Raw genomic sequence first — 18,746 nt, 5'->3', positions numbered from 1 at the left:
AGTTTGACATTGTTTTTCATTGATGGAGATGCAAAAGAGTAATTAATTTTACACTCCTGGAAATTGAAATAAGAACACCATGAATTCATTGTCCCAGGAAGGGGAAACTTTATTGACACATTCCTGGGGTCAGATACATCACATGTTCACACTGACAGAAGCACAGGCACATAGACACAGGCAACAGAGCATGCACAATGTCGGCACTAGTACAGTGTATATCCACCTTTCGCAGCAATGCAGGCTGCTATTCTCCCATGGAGACGATCATAGAGATGCTGGATGTAGTCCTGTGGAACGGCTTGCCATGCCATTTCCACCTGGCGCCTCAGTTGGACCAGCGTTCGTGCTGGACGTGCAGACCGCGTGAGACAACACTTCATCCAGTCCCAAACATGCTCAATGGGGGACAGATCCGGAGATCTTGCTGGCCAGGGTAGTTGACTTACACCTTCTAGAGCACGTTGGGTGGCACGGGATACATGCGGACGTGCATTGTCCTGTTGGAACAGCAAGTTCCCTTGCCGGTCTAGGAATGGTAGAACGATGGGTTCGATGACGGTTTGGATGTACCGTGCACTATTCAGTGTCCCCTCGACGATCACAAGAGGTGTACGGCCAGTGTAGGAGATCGCTCCCCACACCATGATGCCGGGTGTTGGCCCTGTGTGCCTCAGTCGTATGCAGTCCTGATTGTGGCGCTCACCTGCACGGCGCCAAACACGCATACGACCATCATTGGCACCAAGGCAGAAGTGACTCTCATCACTGAAGACGACACGTCTCCATTCGTCCCTCCATTCACGCCTGTCGCGACACCACTGGAGGCGGGCTGCACGATGTTGGGGCGTGAGCGGAAGACAGCCTAACGGTGTGCGGGACCGTAGCCCAGCTTCATGGAGACGGTTGCGAATGGTCCTCGCCGATACCCCAGGAGCAAATGTGTCCCTAATTTGCTGGGAAGTGGCGGTGCGGACCCCTACGGCACTGCGTAGGATCCTACGGTCTTGGCGTGCATCCGTGCGTCGCTGCGGTCCGGTCCCAGGTCGACGGGCACGTGCACCTTCCGCCGAACACTGGCGACAACATCGATGTACTGTGGAGACCTCACGCCCCACGTGTTGAGCAATTCGGCGGTACGTCTACCCGGCCTCCCGCATGCCCACTATACGTCCTCGCTCAAAGTCCGTCAACTGCACATACGGTTCACGTCCACGGCAAATTGGCTGACACTGACGGCGGCGGTGCACAAATGCTGCGCAGCTAGCGCCATTCGACGGCCAACACCGCGGTTCCTGGTGTGTCCGCTGTGCCGTGCGTGTGATCATTGCTTGTACAGCCCTCTCGCAGTGTCCGGAGCAAGTATGGTGGGTCTGACACACCGGTGTCAATGTGTTCTTTTTTCCATTTCCAGGAGTGTATTTACATGTGCTTTAATCAGCACCAAAAAGTATTTGTTGTCCAATAAGAGGAAAAAATTTTCACAAACACCCTCTACAGCAGCACACTGACTCGTCAGCCTTATTTAGGTAGCTAATTATTTAAAGGCCTGCCTCAAGGTTTAGGCTTGCTGCCAGTTTTCACGACCACAGAACAACTGGAATACAGAAACAGTAGAATTCACTTAGTAATGAAATCAATAGGAAATGCAAGGAAGCTAAAGTAAAATTGCTACAGAAAAAGTGCAAAGAAATCTAACTGGAAATTGTATAGAAGTCAAAATAATTTTCAGATAATTCAAAATAAATTCTGTTGTTGAACACAAAGGAAAGAGCAGATAAGTGGAAAAAGTATGTTGAGGTTTTCTATTACGGCAAGGAACTGTCTGCTGATGTGACAGAAGGTGATATGGATATCAACTTGGAAGACCTAGAGGACCCAGCATTAGAGTCTGAAAGAGCTTAGGAAGATGTGCGACAAAACAAATTAGAAGGAGTAGATAACATTCCTTCAGAATTTCTTCCCCCAGTGCTAAACAGACTGTTTGTTCCACTCAACATATCCTGTAAGTCTTCCTGATTTCCCCAGATGATAGCTATGTAGTCAGTTAATCTTATCAGTGGTATCCTTTATCCTGAATTTTGATGTCACATCCAAACCTTTTTTTATTTACATAATTGTTTCTTTGATGTACAGGTTGATCAGTAGAGGAGACAGGCTGTTGCATCTCTGCCTTGTGCCCTTTTTAATCTGAGAACTACTCTCTTGCTCTTTGATTCTTATATATAATGCGTATTATTCATATTTCTCGAAAGTGTGCACTATCCTGTCCTCCTCCCGAGCACGGGGGGAAGTGGCAACCAATCGAAAATTCACGTTAGTCTGTAGAATCTGAGAGCCTGGCAACATACAAAGAGATTTCAAAGAATATGATCCACACAACCCTAAAGATAGCACTGACATAAATTTAAGTAGCATCACAAAATAACCTGGACACATCGTGCATCCAAGTTGTTGCTCAGAATAACAGAAAACAAAATTTAGTATCTATTACATGATGATCAGTTTGGATTTAGGGAAGGTAAAAGGCACTAGTGATACAGTTCTGATGTTGTGCTTGATAATGGAAGCAACAATTAAGAAAAATCCTTGCACCTTCATAGGGATTGTCAACCTAGAAAAATCTTATGGCAATGTAAAGTGGTGCAATATGTTTTAATTGTATTGGAAAACTGGATGCACTATTGGGAAAGATGTGTAATATACAATGTGTACAAGAAGCAAGATGTAACAATAAGGCATGGACACAGTGTGTCTCCTCCACTGTTCAACTTGCTTATCGAAGAAGTAATAAAGTCTATAAAAAAATGATCAGAAATGGCATTAAATTCTGAGTGAAACGTTGTTTCTGATGAGATTCACTAACAGCATTGCTGCTCTCTGAAAGTGAAGAATAATTAAGGGACATGTTAAATGGACAGTCTACTGAACACAGTTATTGAGAGGAAGCCAGACAGATGAAAGCTTTGAGGAGTAGCAGAAAGGAGTGCAACAAAAAACTTTACATGAAGTAAAGGAATTCTGCTACCTTGGAAGCAAGGAAGATACAAGAACCAAACTAGCACAGGCACAGAGAGCAATTTGAGAAAGGAATGTCTAAGAATGTACATCTGGAACACAGTGTTGCATGAAAGTGAATCGTGGACTCTGTGAAAACTGGGCAAGAAGAGGATTGAAGCATTTGACATGTGGTGTTCCAGAAGAATGCTGAAAATTAGAGTGATGAGATAAGAAATATTCCCACAGAATCAGTGACAGTGAGAATATGTGGAAGAAGTGAACGGGAAGAGAGAGACGACAGGGTGTGTTGAGGCATCAGGGAAAAACCAGAGGGAGGTATAGCGAACATAAGTCCTAAGGGGAGTTAAGACTCTAAATTATCCTACAAATAAATGAAGGTATTGAGATGAAGAAGTTTTCACAGGAAATTGAGACTACACAAACCTACCAGTAGGCCTTTTTTGTGTGACCAAATTACAAATATGTTAAAGTAAATGCCGATTTTCCATTGCTAAAAACACATGAATACAATAATTTCTTTACAAATGGTCCATTCTCACAACACTTCCGAGCAGGAATTTCATTGAGTTTGAGCCTTGTGACTATGTGCAAACATAGCTGATAGCTACTGTGTGTACAATAATTAGCAGTTCTCATTTTTTATTCTGTAATCCCTCTGCGCACACACTCACACACCATATGCTTATACAGTATTATAAACTGCTATAATTATTGTCTGGTGTACAGTAATCCATAGCTGAAAACAGCACACACACTAGCTCTTTTTCTAGAAGTAGTACACACATTCAACTATACTATCACACATTATTGTCTCTTAGTTTTTCAAAAATACTTCCTTATCTGATATTTTACACATAATTTGGTGCTATTTCATGCGTGTGTTCCTGTGCAATGTATCAAACAGTGGACAGTCCAGGTTAGAACATCAGCAGTTATGAAGGATAGATTGCTACTCACCAAAAAGATGACACATTGAGTTGCAGACAGGCACTATGAAAAGACTGTTAGACACAGAACTTTCAGGCAAAGCCTATTTTCTGAAGAAGGTTTTGATGGAAAGTTTAATGTAACAGCCTTTTCTTTGTACCTATTTGCAACCAACATGTCATCTTTACGGTGTGTAGCAATCTATCCTCGTAACTGAATGATATGTCACTAATTTCACACAGTTACATTTAAATTATTACTTTTTCAGTTTTAATTAGGAAGTTTTTGTGTATAAGCTACTACTACCATTTCCTTTCCCCACAACACACAGTCTTAAGGACGATTTAATATTTGCTTAGAAATTTTGTATGATTAACATTTGTAGTTATGTTATTGTATGCCTCAGTTATTTAGCAATGGTAGATAAGTATTTGAATAGATGTTTTAATGTGTCCACAGTACAGCTTCACATATATTTTTTAGTTTAAGTGCATACTGTCAAAACACTGCTATGACATCACTCAAATGATCACGTGTAGGGTTTGTCTACCAAAGACATCTTTAAACTTGTTGTACAGTGCTAATATTCAGAATTGTGACTGGCTGTGGAATGTAATGTTTTCATGTTATTGATTTGCATTGTTTTTGTTATGAAAGGTAGAAATGAGTTCTGTCTGTGGATCTTCTCTCTGAAGAATAACAGATGCCATTTCTAATTATAGAAAGCCATTTCTCTATGTAGGAAACAGCAGAAGCCAGAAGTATTTAAACTGTCAGTGTTTATGTTTAAAGTTCTGCCAACCTTTGCAAGTAAATAATATTCTGGCATAGTAACAGCTGTTGTGTCATTGCCATGAAATGTTGTCTTTGTTTTGTTCTGAACAAAAAAAGATTTCAATTTACTTGAAATATTGAAATTTTTGTTGCCTATGCAAGTCACTTTTAAATCGGTAGTTGCTCCAAATGAAGGCTGAAACAAAATTTCTATTTTTTTTAAGATTGTAGGTTGTCATTCTACACAGTTCTCCTTTAGCACAATTATTTGCTGATATATAGTAGTAAACAATTTAATATTTATTTCAATTGTTGCAGGTATGGTCGGTTAAGGTACGCACTGCTCCAGTACATAATAAGAATTTTACAACTGTTTGGAAGAGCACCAGATGCCGTAGTCGGAGCAATGAATGCATAAATCGAACAGTTGTGATACCAAAGTTACTATTTAATATGTACATCAGTGTTCAGTATATTGGAGATCAGTGCAAATGATGTGTTATAATTTTGATACCTCACTTTGCCATATATTTTGTCACAAACTATTCAACAAATGTTATATTCTTGTAAACGGCTTTAAAGAAATAATAAAATTTTAGTAATCATTTTTGTAAATTGTGTGTTTTACTTGCATCATCCATTCTGCAGGTTATCATCTTAAGAAACTAATTTGAAATAAATAAATAAATAAATTCAAATATATTAGATTTTTGGACAATTTTTAATACAAATCAAAAGAAAGAAACAAAAAGGAGTTCCAAACTATAATAATATGGCTACTTCTTCTTATTCTTCTTCTTCTTGTGCATGTCAAGAATTAGGCTTCACGAATTTCATGACCATCTTCATAGTGTCTTCCAAAGCTAATTTGGGAAGTTTAATTTTGTCCAGCCTTTGTATATGTTTCTGACATGGTCTGTGGTATATGGGTACTCTACATAAGTTTGTTCTACTTGTACAAAGTTATTCTACAAAGATTGGCCCTGAAGCAAAGTGAGCTCCTAATGGCATTGGAATGACATCATTGGCAAAGTAGAACTGTGAACAAATGGTACACTGTACTGTGTCATCACAAACAATGATACTTGACAAACAAAATTTACTATCTGTACATTGTTCACAGCAGTAACTTACCTTGTTAGAGCCTTGTAACTGTCAAGGAGTGCCACTGACAAGATTTTCCCTTCCATGATGCTGCTTTCTCTGTATTCAGTTTCATTTCAGAGTAGCTCACTCTAATAAAAATTCGGGTCATCGAGAACATTTTGATTACTTCCAGTGCCACATGAGACTGTTTCTACAAAATTATGGCATATAACATCTTAGAGGCATTCTTTCTTCTTTTGACAGTGTCAGTTCCATTAACTGCATTGAACATACGCCCATATTCTGAGATCTGTTGCATCCACTTCTCACATTGCAATAACACACATCATCATGACAGATATTCTGTCCATCCTCATCCTCCTTCTGTTGGAGGAAGACAAAGTAACTCATTTGATGATGTTTTCAGCGCATTGTCATATTTCACAGCATGACGTGGTATATTACCTGACACATGTGTGAAACCTTCTGTTCGGCATCCAACACCAGCAGTCACAGCAGACAGTGCAGCAGCCTCACAATAGAAACTCCTCTGTCTCTGCTTTATGATTTAGCATGGTCATTGCTTCAGATATATCATGAAAAATTCCGTAAAGCAAAGTTGACGACAGGACTTGCTGTTGGTTGTCATCTTGTCCCTCTCGTGAAGTTTTCAGCAGTGGATTGTCACACCTCTTATCTGCACCAATTTTGATGCAATTCTGTTTCAGCCATCCTGTTAAAATGTACTTAATTCTGAGTGACAGAAAATCATAATGAAGATCAGACAATGAATTAAGCAAAGTTAGCAGGTCTTTCTGGGATGGCTGTAGTCACTTTTGTGTCAACCTGCATTTTTGTATATTTTTTTTTAATTTTTCTTTTTTCCGCATAGCAAGAACACATTTTATCAAGGATGCTTCTCTGGTGTTTCTCATTAGTCTCGTAAGCACTAGCAAATGTCTTTTCGTTAACCATTCAACTAGAATGTAGAATGTTAGACTGAGTCATCAAAAAGCTTAAGGAAGTCTGTCATTTGTTCTAGTGATAGCAAATTGCCTTAGCAGTGGTATTCGAAAAAAGTTGGATCCGTCAGCAGCCAACCACATTATATGAAGCAGAAATTGAGTCTCATCTTCCAGTTGATGATTAATGGAAAATCTCATGTTAAGATGTGAAACAAATACTAACAAAGAGATAGAGGGGCTGGCCAGTACTTACCTCAGCTCAGTACAGCCGATAGATTCACAAAACAGAACAGAAAATTTACATTCTTAGCTTTCGGAACTTTGTTCCCTCATTAGGGAGGAGAGAGGGGAAAAAGGGGAAGAAGGGAAAGTGGATTCAGTTACTCACAACCCAGGTTATGAAGCAACAGGGAAAGGTAAACAGGTAGAGTAGCAAGGATGGAGGAAAGGTTGTCAGACAACCATGTGGAAAGAAGGATTGTCGGTATGCCTCTGTGTGGGCTCTTAATCTTTCTGATTTTATCCTCATGGTCTCTTCGCGAGATATACGTAGGAAGGAGCAATATACTGCTTGACTCCTCGGTGAAGGTATGTTCTCGAAACTTCAAAAAGGCCCGTACAGAGCTACTGAGAGTCTCTCCTGCAGAGTCTTCCACTGTAGTTTATCTATCATCTCCGTAACGCGTTCGCAATTACTAAATGATCCTGTAACGAAGCGTGCTGCTCTCCGTTGGATCTTCTCTATCTCTTCTATCAACCCTTTCTGGTACGGATCCCACACTGCTGATCAGTATCCAAACAGTGGGCGAACAAGTGTACTGTAACCTACTTTCTTTGTTTTCGGATTGCATTTCCTTAGGATTCTTCCAATGAATCTCAGTCTGGCATCTGCTTTACCGACGATCAACTTTATATGATCATTCCATTTTAAATCACTCCTAATGCCTACTCCCAAATAATTTGTGGAATTAACTGCTTCCAGTTGCCAACCTGCTATTTTGTAGCTAAATGATACGGGATCTATGTTTCTATGTATTCACAGCGCATTACACTTGTCTACATTGAGATTCAATTGCCATTCCCTGCACCATGCCTCAATTTGCAGCAGATCCTCCTGCACTTCAGTACAATTTTCCATTGTTACAACCTCTCGATACACCACAGCATCATCTGCAAAAAGCCTCAGTGAACTTCCGATGTCATCCACAAGGTCATTTATGTATATTGTGAATAGCAACGGTCCTATGACACTCCCTTGCAGCACACCTGAAATCACTCTTACTTCGGAAGACTTCTCTCCATTGACAATGACATGCTGTGTTCTATTATCTAGGAACTCTTCAATCCAATCACACAATTGGTCTGATAGTCCATATGCTCTTACTTTGTTCATTAAACGACTGTGGGGAACTGTATTGAATGCCTTGTGGAAGTCAAGAAACACGGCTTCTACCTGGGAACCTGTGTCCATGGCCCTCTGAGTCTCGTGGACGAATAGCGCGAGCTGGGTTTCACACGATCGTCTTTTTCGAAACCCATGCTGATTCCTACAGAGTAGATTTCTAGTCTCCAGAAAAGTCATTATACTCGAACATAATAAGTGTTCCAAAATTCTACAACATTAGAGATATAGGTCTACAGATCTGCACATCTGTTCGACGTCCCTTCTTGAAAACGGGGATGACCTGTGCCTTTTTCCAATCCTTTGGAACGCTACACTCTTCTAGAGACTTATGGTACACCACTGCAAGAAGGGGGGCAAATTCCTTCGCATACTCTGTGTAAAATTGAACTGGTATCCCATCAGCAAGCAAAGAAGGGAAAGCAGAAAGGTGGAAAGAAATATATAGAGGGTCTGTACAAGGGTGATGTACTTGAGGACAATATTATGGAAATGGAAGAGGATGTAGATGAAGATGAAATGGGAGATATGATACTGCGTGAAGAGTTTGACAGAGCACTGAAAGATCTAAGTCGAAACAAGGCCCCCGGAGTACACAACATTCCATTGGAACTACTGATGGCCTTGGGAGAGCCAGTCCTGACAAAACTCTACCATCTGGTGAGCAAGATGTATGAGACAGGCGAAATACCCTCAGACTTCAAGAAGAATATAATAATTCCAATCCCAAAGAAAGCAGGTGTTGAGAGATGTGAAAATTACCGAACTATCAGTTTAATAAGTCACAGCTGCAAAATACTAACGTGAAATCTTTACAGACAAATGGAAAAACTAGTAGAATCCGACCTCGGGGAAGATCAGTTTGGATTCCGTAGAAATGTTGGAACACGTGAGGCAATACTGACCCTACGAATTATCTTAGAAGCTAGATTAAGGAAGGGCAAATCTATGTTTCTAGCATATGTAGACTCAGAGAAAGCTTTTGATAATGTTGAACTGGAATACTATCTTTCAAATTCTAAACGTGACAGGGGTAAAATACAGGGAGCGAAAGGCTATTTACAATTTGTTCAGAAACCAGATGGCAGTTATAAGAGTCGAGGGACATGAAAGGGAAGCAGTGGTTGGAAAGGGAGTGAGACAGGGTTGTAGCCTCTCCTCGATGTTATTCAATCTTTATATTGAGCAAGGAAACAAAAGAAAAATTCGGAGTAGGCATTAAAATCCATGGAGAAGAAATAAAAACTTTGAGGTTCGCCGATGACATTGTAATTCTGTCAGAGACAGCAAAGGACTTGGAGAAGCAGTTGAACGGAATGGATAGTGTCTTGAAAGGAGGATATAAAATGAACATCAACAAAAGCAAAACTAGGATAATGCAATGTAGTCGAATTAAGTCGGGTGATGTTGAGGGTATTAGATTAGGAAATGAGACACTTAAAGTAGTAAAGGAGTTTTGCTAATTGGGGAGCAAAATAACTGATTATCGTCGAAGTAGAGACGATATAAAATGTAGACTGGCAATGGCAAGGAAAGTGTTTCTGAAGAAGAGAAATTTGTTGACATCGAGTATAGATTTAAGTGTCCGGAAGACATTTCTGAAAGTATTTGTATGGAGTGTAGCCATGTATGGAAGTGAAACATGGACGATAAATAGTTTGGACAAGAAGAGAATAGAAGCTTTTGAAATGTGGTGCTACAGAAGAATGCTGAAGATTAGATGGGTAGATCACATAACTAATGAGGAAGTATTGAATAGGATTGGGGAGAAGAGAAGTTTGTGGCACAACTTGACCAGAAGAAGGGATCGGTTGGTAGGACATGTTCTGAGGCATCAAGGGATCACCAATTTAGTATTGGAGGGTAGCGTGGAGGGTAAAAATCGTAGAGGGAGACCAAGAGATGACTACACTACGCAGATTCAGAAGGATGTAGCTTGCAGTAAGAACTGGGAGATGAAGAGGCTTGCACAGGATAGAGTAGCATGGAGAGCTGCATCAAACCAGTCTCAGGACTGTGAAGACCACAACAACAACAACCCATCAGGTCCAGTGGCCAGTCACTACTCTTGATGAACTGTGGTATCGTGTTGCATGGGCAGCTGTACCTATACACACCATCCAAGCTCTGTTTGACTCAATGCCCAGGCATATCAAGCCTGTTATTACGGCCAGCAGTGGTTGTTCTGGGTACTGATTTCTCAGGATATATGCACCCAAATTGCGCGAAAATGTAATCACATGTCAGTTCTAGTATAATATATTTGTCCAATGAATACCCATTTATCATCTGCATTTTTTCTTGGTGTAGCAATTTTGATGGCTACATTCGAAAGCATTTCTGCTGTTTGCCACATTTTATATCAGTGGGCAGATCAGTAAATAGTTTTACAGCTGAGTATTGCACCCCTTTCTGTGACAAGTTTAGATTCACTAGAGGAAAGTGTAGATCATTTTTCTTTCTCGTATTGTATTGTGAATATCTCTATTACTATCAAACTGCAATGGATTGCTTACAAATTTCATGAATGAATAAATGTACTGCAAGTTGTGACGAAGCAAGCTAGGATCTCTTTACTTCCTCTCGTTTTGCCATCTGCCGCCTTAAATTCATTTTTGCCTAATTACCATTAAAATGCACGAGTATAATCGGCATTTCTCATTTTGTTTTGTGTATGTAATTAATTTCCTAATTTATTTTGACCATTCCTAGTTAATACCTTTTGTTATAAGGTGAAATCAGTAATTTTTTCGTGACTTAGATTCTATTGTTGAATAATAAACAAATATAAATCGTGAACTAATTCTTAAGTTTGGAAGAACTACTAGGATTCTTTCGATTCGAAAACATATTAGTAAAGCCAGCCTTTAATTCCAAAATAATTACCAGGTTTGTCAAAAACTATTGTTTGTATAATTTTACCTGTTATTTTCATTATTTAAAGAAATTATTCGGCCTAACCTTTGTGGTAGAAGAAGAACTGTGTGGTTAGGTTTTTACTGCTCATAGATGTTCAACAGCAAACTGTTGTAGGGCTACTTGTATTTACTTAATGGCAACATAAAAACACACTGTAACTCAAATGACTCCGATACTAGAAAATTAAACAACAGTACAGCATAAAAACAAATGAGGAAACAGAGACTTCGCCAGAAATAATAATTACAAATGGCAATCACTTGCACACAGCATTACACTGCACATAACACTGCACTTCACCACTCCCCCCTTAGTGTCAACGGTACTTTCTGTTGAAACGGACATGTCGTCTGGACCGGGTAACAACGGATCGTGCACAAGCTGCTGATGGTGCATTAGAGGTAGCCTCAGACATCTGTTGAGGCTGACCTGTGATGTGCAGTGGAGTGACTGGAGCTTCGGTCATGTCCCTAGTGCGTGTAGATGCATCTGTACCAGAGTAGGGAGCACAGAAAGCTGGTTTGAGCCTGTCAACAGAGACGGTGGTTGGTGTACCCATCACATCGACATTGAGTGTCTTGTCCTCCCTACTGATGACACAATAAGGTCCGTCGCAGGGCAGCTGCAGCGGCTTGCGTGCTGTGTCATGCTCTAAGAAAACTTATTGGCATTCCTGTAGCTCATCAAACACAAACGGGTGACGGGTCTGCTGATCCCTTGGAGCAACGGGGCACAGTTGCCAGATTTGTGTACGCAGCTTTTGTACAAAAGTGTCAATGCCGTTGTCTGGCACATTAGCAAAGAACTCACTGGGATGTCGTATCGGCTGGCCATAAACAAGTTCTGCAGTTGTGGCGTTCAGGTCTTCTTTCAGCAACGCACAGAGACCCAGAAGGACAATGGCCAATGTCTCTCTCCACCGCTGAGAGTCGTGACATCGAAGCGACTCTTTCAGTTGGCGGTGCATGCGTTCAATTAAACCATTTGCTCACGGGTGGTAAGCTGTAGTTCTATGTGCCTTGTACCCAGTAGGATAGAGTGTGCTTTGAACAAATTCGACTCGAACTGTCTTCCTTGGTCTGTTGTGATTCATAATGGCACTCCGAAACGGGCGATCCATCCCCTGAAGAATGCAGTTATGACGGTTTTGGTGAAGATGTCGGCGATCGGGAACAACTCGGGCCAGCATGTAAAATGATAGAGGCTGTAAGGCAGTATGTGTATCCTTCCAGTGGTGGGAGAGGTCCTACTAGGTATAGGTGGACATGATCAAATCTCTGATTTGGAGGAAGAAATGTGCCAAGAGGTGACCTATCGTGCTAGCTAACATTATCCCTTTGACAGGCCACACATTGTTGCACATATTGCTTGCAATCTTTGTCCGTGTGTGGCCAGACAAAAGCTCGCTTCACCATGTTGGTAGTGCCTCGTATTCCAGGATGCGTCAGGTTGTGTAAAAAGGCGATTGCCTGTCGGCGAAAGTCAATAGTCACAAAATGTCTCGGTTTGTTGGTGGTGACATCACAATACAGCAGCACAGTTGATAGTGGCAGTGTAATACGGCAAAGTTGTGGGCCCGATGGTTGCGCACTATCAGATTGTTGCACTACAGCAAGAGCTTCAAAATCAACTGCTTCAATCCTGGAAAGTGCAACAGTTGGCACATTTAGTTCTCCTTCAACGTAGACAATATTGGTAGTGAACTGTCCGATATAGTCAAGGTGTCGCAGCTGGCATGGCAATGCTTTCTCAGGATGCTGGCGGAAAGCATACATTAGTGGTTTATAGTCTGTGATGAGAGTGAACTGCTGTCCCCCCAACATGTGACGAAATTTCTTAATAGCAGCATACAGTTCACAATCACATGTAGACCAATTCTGTTGAGATAGCAATAGTTTTTTACTGAAAAAGGCTAAGGGCTGCCAGTGCCCATCTATTTGCTGCTGCAGTGCAGCACCGATTGCAGTTGCAGATACGTCGACCATCAGAGTGAGAGGCGCCTGCGAAACTGGATGCACTAACAACGTAGCTTCTGCAATGGTAGTCTTCGGCTTGTTAAATGCCAACTCGGCCTTACTGTCTCACTGGAGGTCGTCTTTCAGCTTCAGTGAAGCTTGCAAGAACTTATTCAGTGTTGCAGCTAGGAAGGCATGATTGCGAACGAATCGATGGTAAAATTTGATTATGCTAAGAAAGCTCATAATTCTTTAATTGTCGTAGGCTGAGGAAAATTCAGTATAGTGTCTACTTTCTCCTGTGGTGGCCGTATGCCTTGAGCGTTGATTGTGTAGCCTAGGAACTGTACTTCAGCTGCTCGAAAAATGCACTTCAACGTGTTGATGAGCAGGCCATGTGCACATAAACAAGTGAAGGTCTGTCGTAAGGTGGTCTGCCTCTGAATTTGACAGGAACAAAATGTCATCAATATACACATAACAGAAGTCTAAGTCACATGTCATCTCATCCATGAACTGTTGAAACGTTTGGGCAGCATTACGAAGTCCAAAAGGCATTCGGGTAAATATAAAGAGTCTGAACGACGTGCAGACAGCAGTCTTAGCAACATTGTCAAGTGCCACAGGTACCTGGTAAAGTGCACGAACTAAGTCCAACGTAGAAAAGATTAACTTACCGTTGACACTGAAAGTAAAATCTTCGATACGCGGGACTGGATAACGATCTGCAATGGTACTGGGATCGAGCTGTCTGTAGTCACCACTAGGATGCCATCCGTTATTCTTCTTTGGTACCACATGTAGAGGAGATCACCAACTACTGCTCGATGGGCAGCAGATTCCTTGTGCTGGCATGTACAGGAATTCCTGCTTAACTGTCTTCAGTTTCTGGGGTGTCAAGTGGTGCAGTCGAGCATGTAGTGGTGGCCCAGGTGTAGTCAAAATATAGTGCACTGTCGAGTGCTACACAGGTGCTAGTGTGGGAGTCTGGCATGTGATCTCTGGGAACTGTCTGAGGAGCTCCATAAATGGAGAATCACCAGTAACCACTCGTACTGCTGTGCCTTCCACACAACACACACTACCTTGGCTTGCTAGGTTGGTAGTAGTGTCAAGAAGGCGTCAGTGACAGTTCAGGCAGGAGTCCAGAAAATGATAAAAAATCCGCTCCAAATAAAAGGTGCGTCACATCTGCTACAGCAAATTGCCATTCAAATTTGCACCGCAGGCCCAAGTTCAAAACTAATGTGACACGACCATTCATTGTTATTGTGGAACCAATGGCTGCGGAAAAGGTGGCAGTCATCACATTTGCGACGTGGCAGGCAGGCAGATGGATAGACTGACACGTCAGCACCCGTGTCTACCAGATTCTGTAATTTGGTGCTATGTTCCATTACAAACAGTCAACAGCTGCCATCTGGAGAGCCAATGGTCATCATCACTGACGTCCTGCTGAGTTTCCCTGCTCACACGGCACTTTACACTTGCGTCCCTCAGAACCATACCGTCGGTGATACCACCATATCCTTACTGACATAGGTGAGCGGCTGCGCTTACCTGGTGGTCGGTGGTGACAAGAGCGGCGGCTGGTATTCTGGGTCAGTAATGCAGCTACTTGTGCACTGAGCTTGGCAACCTGGGCTTGTAGTGCAGCGAGAGTGTTATCTGCCCGAGGTGGTGAGAAATTGTCGCGACACATGCGGATGGATACATTTCCGCATGTGATCCGCAGTTTATGCGACTGCATCCAGATCGCCAGCACACACTGTCAATATTTTCTGCGAGTTGGGTGGCAGGCGCAATAGCCAAATATTCTGCAAAATGTCATCACTGACCACGTTTCTCACTGATGTACGCAGTCGGCGCAGTAGCTGCAATGGCGAGCGATCGCCTAGCTCCACTGTGCCGAGTAGCTTCTCCAATCTCTTCCCCTCGGACTGCGAGAGCCGGGTAATCAGAGCATTCTTGATGGTTGTGTAGTGATCAGTACTCTGTGGTGACGCCAGAATATCTTGTGCTTCTGCGGCCATATCTTCATTGAGCGCAGCAACTACATAACTGTACTTTGTTTCATCTGTGGTGATGCGTGCCAGCACAAATTGTCTTTCTACTTGAGCAAACCACAGTACGGGATTCTGTTGCCAAAACGGCGGCGGTTTTACTGTCACGCGATTAATTACTGTGCCAGTAGACACTTCTACAGTTGGTGGTGGGTCTGCCATCTTGAGTTACGGTGAAGTGGAACACAGAAGATGTGCGATGTGGCTGTTCGTATTTAACGCGACATGGCACAATACGGAGTATTAGTGATCGTCAAATTTCTTGTTAGTGACCGGCAGATATCATATCAGGGTCACCAATGTTGCAGGACTAGTTGTAGTTACTTAATTGCAACATAAAAACACACTGTAACTCATACGACTCCTTTACTAGAAAACTAAACAACAGAACAGCATAAAAACAAATGAAAAAGCTTAAGTCAGAGACTGCGCCAGGGAGGCTTATCAACACTTACCAATAGTGAACTGGTCATATGATGAAAATATGTTAACTTACTGATATCTGTTTCCTCAAACTTGGTAATCATTGTTATGTAGCAGAACTTAAATATCTTAGCAGGTCTGCTATGTGGTTTTGCAAATTTGTCATCCATATGCACACCCAAGAAGTTACAACTCTCTACTGTGTTTATTTTATTTTGTTGTTGGTAAATTACTTTCATAGCCTGAGTATTTTTGCCAGTACACATTGGATGAGCCGCATTATTTCAAAGTTTAAATCATTTGTGGTAGACCAGTTCAACTTTATCAAAATATCAGTTACTATTCTCTCTATGGTTTATTCTTTGATTGGCTTCCATCACTTAATAAAGGACTAATTCTGCCTGCTGATTCAAATACAATAGACAGTGACAAACAAGAGTGAGATCAATAAAGGGCCCACAATAAAACCCTGTGGAATACCTTTTGTGATTTCTCCTCATGAGAATGATATGGTGTCCCTGTTTGTATTACTCAACCAGCCTAGTCTAACTTTCTGCATGACGTATCTTCAATAGGAACTAATTAATGCAAGCGTTCACCCACGTATTCCACAAAATTTAATTTCAGTAATAGAATATCATGACTGACAAAGTGAAACGCCATTGGTAAGCCACAGAGTAGTGATAAATTTGTCATTTAAAATTTTTATTATATGTTCAGTGAAGGTATAAATAGCTTCGTTGGTGGGGCAGCCCTTTTGAAATCTAGTGTGACTACGTATCCCAATACTACTAAGGTGGATGATGACCTGTGAGCAAATTACAGTCTCAAAAACTTATGAAAATGATGTAAGATATGAGACTAACCAGCAATTACTGACCATGTGTGGAGCCCCCTCTCATATATAATGGCCTAGCAATGGAATATTTTAATCTATTTGAGAAAATAACCTGAACTTATGATGATTTTTGGCTGAAAACATTACAGATTATAGAGCCACAACTTTTTAGTGTTTTATTGGCAATTTCATTAAGTCCACACAAACTTTTACTTTTTTGGTTCATGATGGTATTCCTTAGTTCACACGAGAATGTGTGACAAATTTTCATTTCGCTAAATCTCCTCTATATTGATTCTTCAGTGTATTGTGTTAAGAGTCCGACTTCAGCTGCTGGAGACTGTGTGTGTGTGTGTGTGTGTGTGTGTGTGTGTGTGTGTGTTTTTGACAAAGGCCTTGCTGGCCAAATACTTTTTGTTGTGCCTCTCTGCAACTCAACACCAGCGCTATATGGTGAGTAGCATAATATAGTTACATTCCATCCTGGATTTTCCTTTGTCTGATTTTACTTTCATTTTCTAACATATTTAACAAATTTTCTCACCTATTTTTAAAAATAAATTATTGGAGTATTTGCTACATTTTAACTGTCAAGAGTTGCCAGAAATTTCCCCAAGTGAAATTCCCCGATATTTCCCTGATTTCCAGACCAGGTTTCACATTTTTCCCTGAAAAATATTGTCTCAGTTAAATTAAGATGTAAGTTGACAATCTGCCTTTGCAGCTAAGGTACACGAAACAATAGTGCAAATGAGGAAATATATATATATATATATATATATAAAAAAAAACTTACAAGCAGATTGCGTTTCCTGATGTGAACAAATATCTTAAGTACTAACATAAACATTGTTTGTAATGAATTGTTTTTAGGTGGAGAAAGCATGCCAAATGGTCCGTGTCTTTCATTAAGACCACTGATGTTATTTTATTTCAATAAAATGAAGCATACATGGTGACAAAAAATACACATTTCCTTCGAGTTGCAAGACAGATTTCAAATACCTTCACTGATTTCAGAAATAACCTCTGAAAAAAGTAGACCTCTTGAAATAAGTGTATAAGGCAAGGAAGAACTGTATGAACCAACACTGTAGGTGACAGCCAATAAAATGTTGGTGCTGCTTTGTTTGTGATTGTCAGTTATTACCTACTGTTATGTATTTATTATTTTACAGGTATTCCGTGATTTTTCTTTCGAGTAATATATTAGAACACAGTGTACAAACTGCCAGCGATTAACATAATTTTCTTCTTTTATAGTCCATACTTTCTAACATATAAACTACTTTTGAAGTGCCAAAATGTACTAAAAAGAATAAAATGTCTACAAAATGCCACACTGTACAACATACTTGCAGTGAGAGAATCGCAATTCCTGAAATCGATCCCCCATGGCCTCTGGGCTGTTGAGGAGCACCACAGTCCTGGGTCCTTGGATAAATCATGAAAATTGCTTCATTAGACCAACAAACACAGATCCTGCCTGCGGGTAGATCGGTAAGACTAGATCTGGCAGGCATGGCCTGCACATTAGTGGGAACTGAACAGCTTCACATTGGCAGGCCCGATCCATTAGAGATACAGCAGAAATGGCCTCCAGCTTAGGCACTCACAGAAACCCACTCATGTGGCCATCTATTTACAAGCCACAGACAGTGTTGTTGAAATGAGACCATGGTGATACATCCATGCAACACATTACTTATTCAAATACTCTGACAATCACTAATAATGAGGACAGGTAGCAGCTCAATGTGAAGATGATTGCTGAGCCGCAGACAGACACATAGAAAAGACAATCCCACTATCACAACTAATTTTCAGCCATAGCTTTTGCCAGAAAAAGAGAGTGCGCGCACGCGCTCCCGCACGCCCACGTACACAGGCCCATATGACCGCTGTTTCTGACCGCTGCATCTGCAGTCTCTGAGAATCAGATCCAAACAAACCACACCTCAAGCCTCCCTGCCTCTCGTCAGCGGCTGCCAGACTAGTGGCAAGAAGTGGTAGCAGCACTGACTGCAAGCTGAGAGGAATGGTAGGAAGGGAGGAAGCAGTGGGAATGAGGGAGTAGGGAAGTACCGCACATACTATGCTGCACCCAACCAGCAACGATGCACAACACCTCAGTAAACAAACCAGATCATCTATTGAGACAAAAACGAGATTTTTCCAGTGTTTTTTTTTTCCAAAATTTTCTCAATATTTCCACAATTTCCCTTACGTGTTTGAAATTCCCTGATTTCCAAAACCTGTTGCAATCCTGTCCGATCTAAAAAAAAGTCTGACAAGATGTGCATACTTCTGGATTTTTGTAAAATGTTACAGTGCTATTTATATTATAAAAGAAAAGTACTCTGAGTTTTTTTA

At 41.2% G+C, this 18,746-nt stretch overlaps 1 protein-coding gene across 1 annotated transcript in view; it reads left to right on the top strand.

Annotated features, from left to right (window-relative positions):
• The window catches only part of LOC126267138 (uncharacterized aarF domain-containing protein kinase 5-like), a 156,113-nt gene extending 150,776 nt beyond the window's left edge, over window positions 1-5,337 (top strand). The window contains exon 11 of the mRNA XM_049972062.1: window positions 5,041-5,337. Coding sequence (XP_049828019.1) covers window positions 5,041-5,140 — 100 coding nt within the window. The 3' untranslated portion in view covers window positions 5,141-5,337. The remainder of the gene's footprint in view (window positions 1-5,040) is intronic.
• The last annotated feature ends 13,409 nt before the right edge of the window (window positions 5,338-18,746 follow it).

This window comes from Schistocerca gregaria, chromosome 4 (genome assembly GCF_023897955.1).
Source record: "Schistocerca gregaria isolate iqSchGreg1 chromosome 4, iqSchGreg1.2, whole genome shotgun sequence".
Taxonomy (NCBI): domain Eukaryota; kingdom Metazoa; phylum Arthropoda; class Insecta; order Orthoptera; family Acrididae; genus Schistocerca; species Schistocerca gregaria.
The sequence above is the reverse complement of the archived record's forward strand: the minus strand, read 5'-3'. Positions and strand labels throughout refer to the sequence as shown.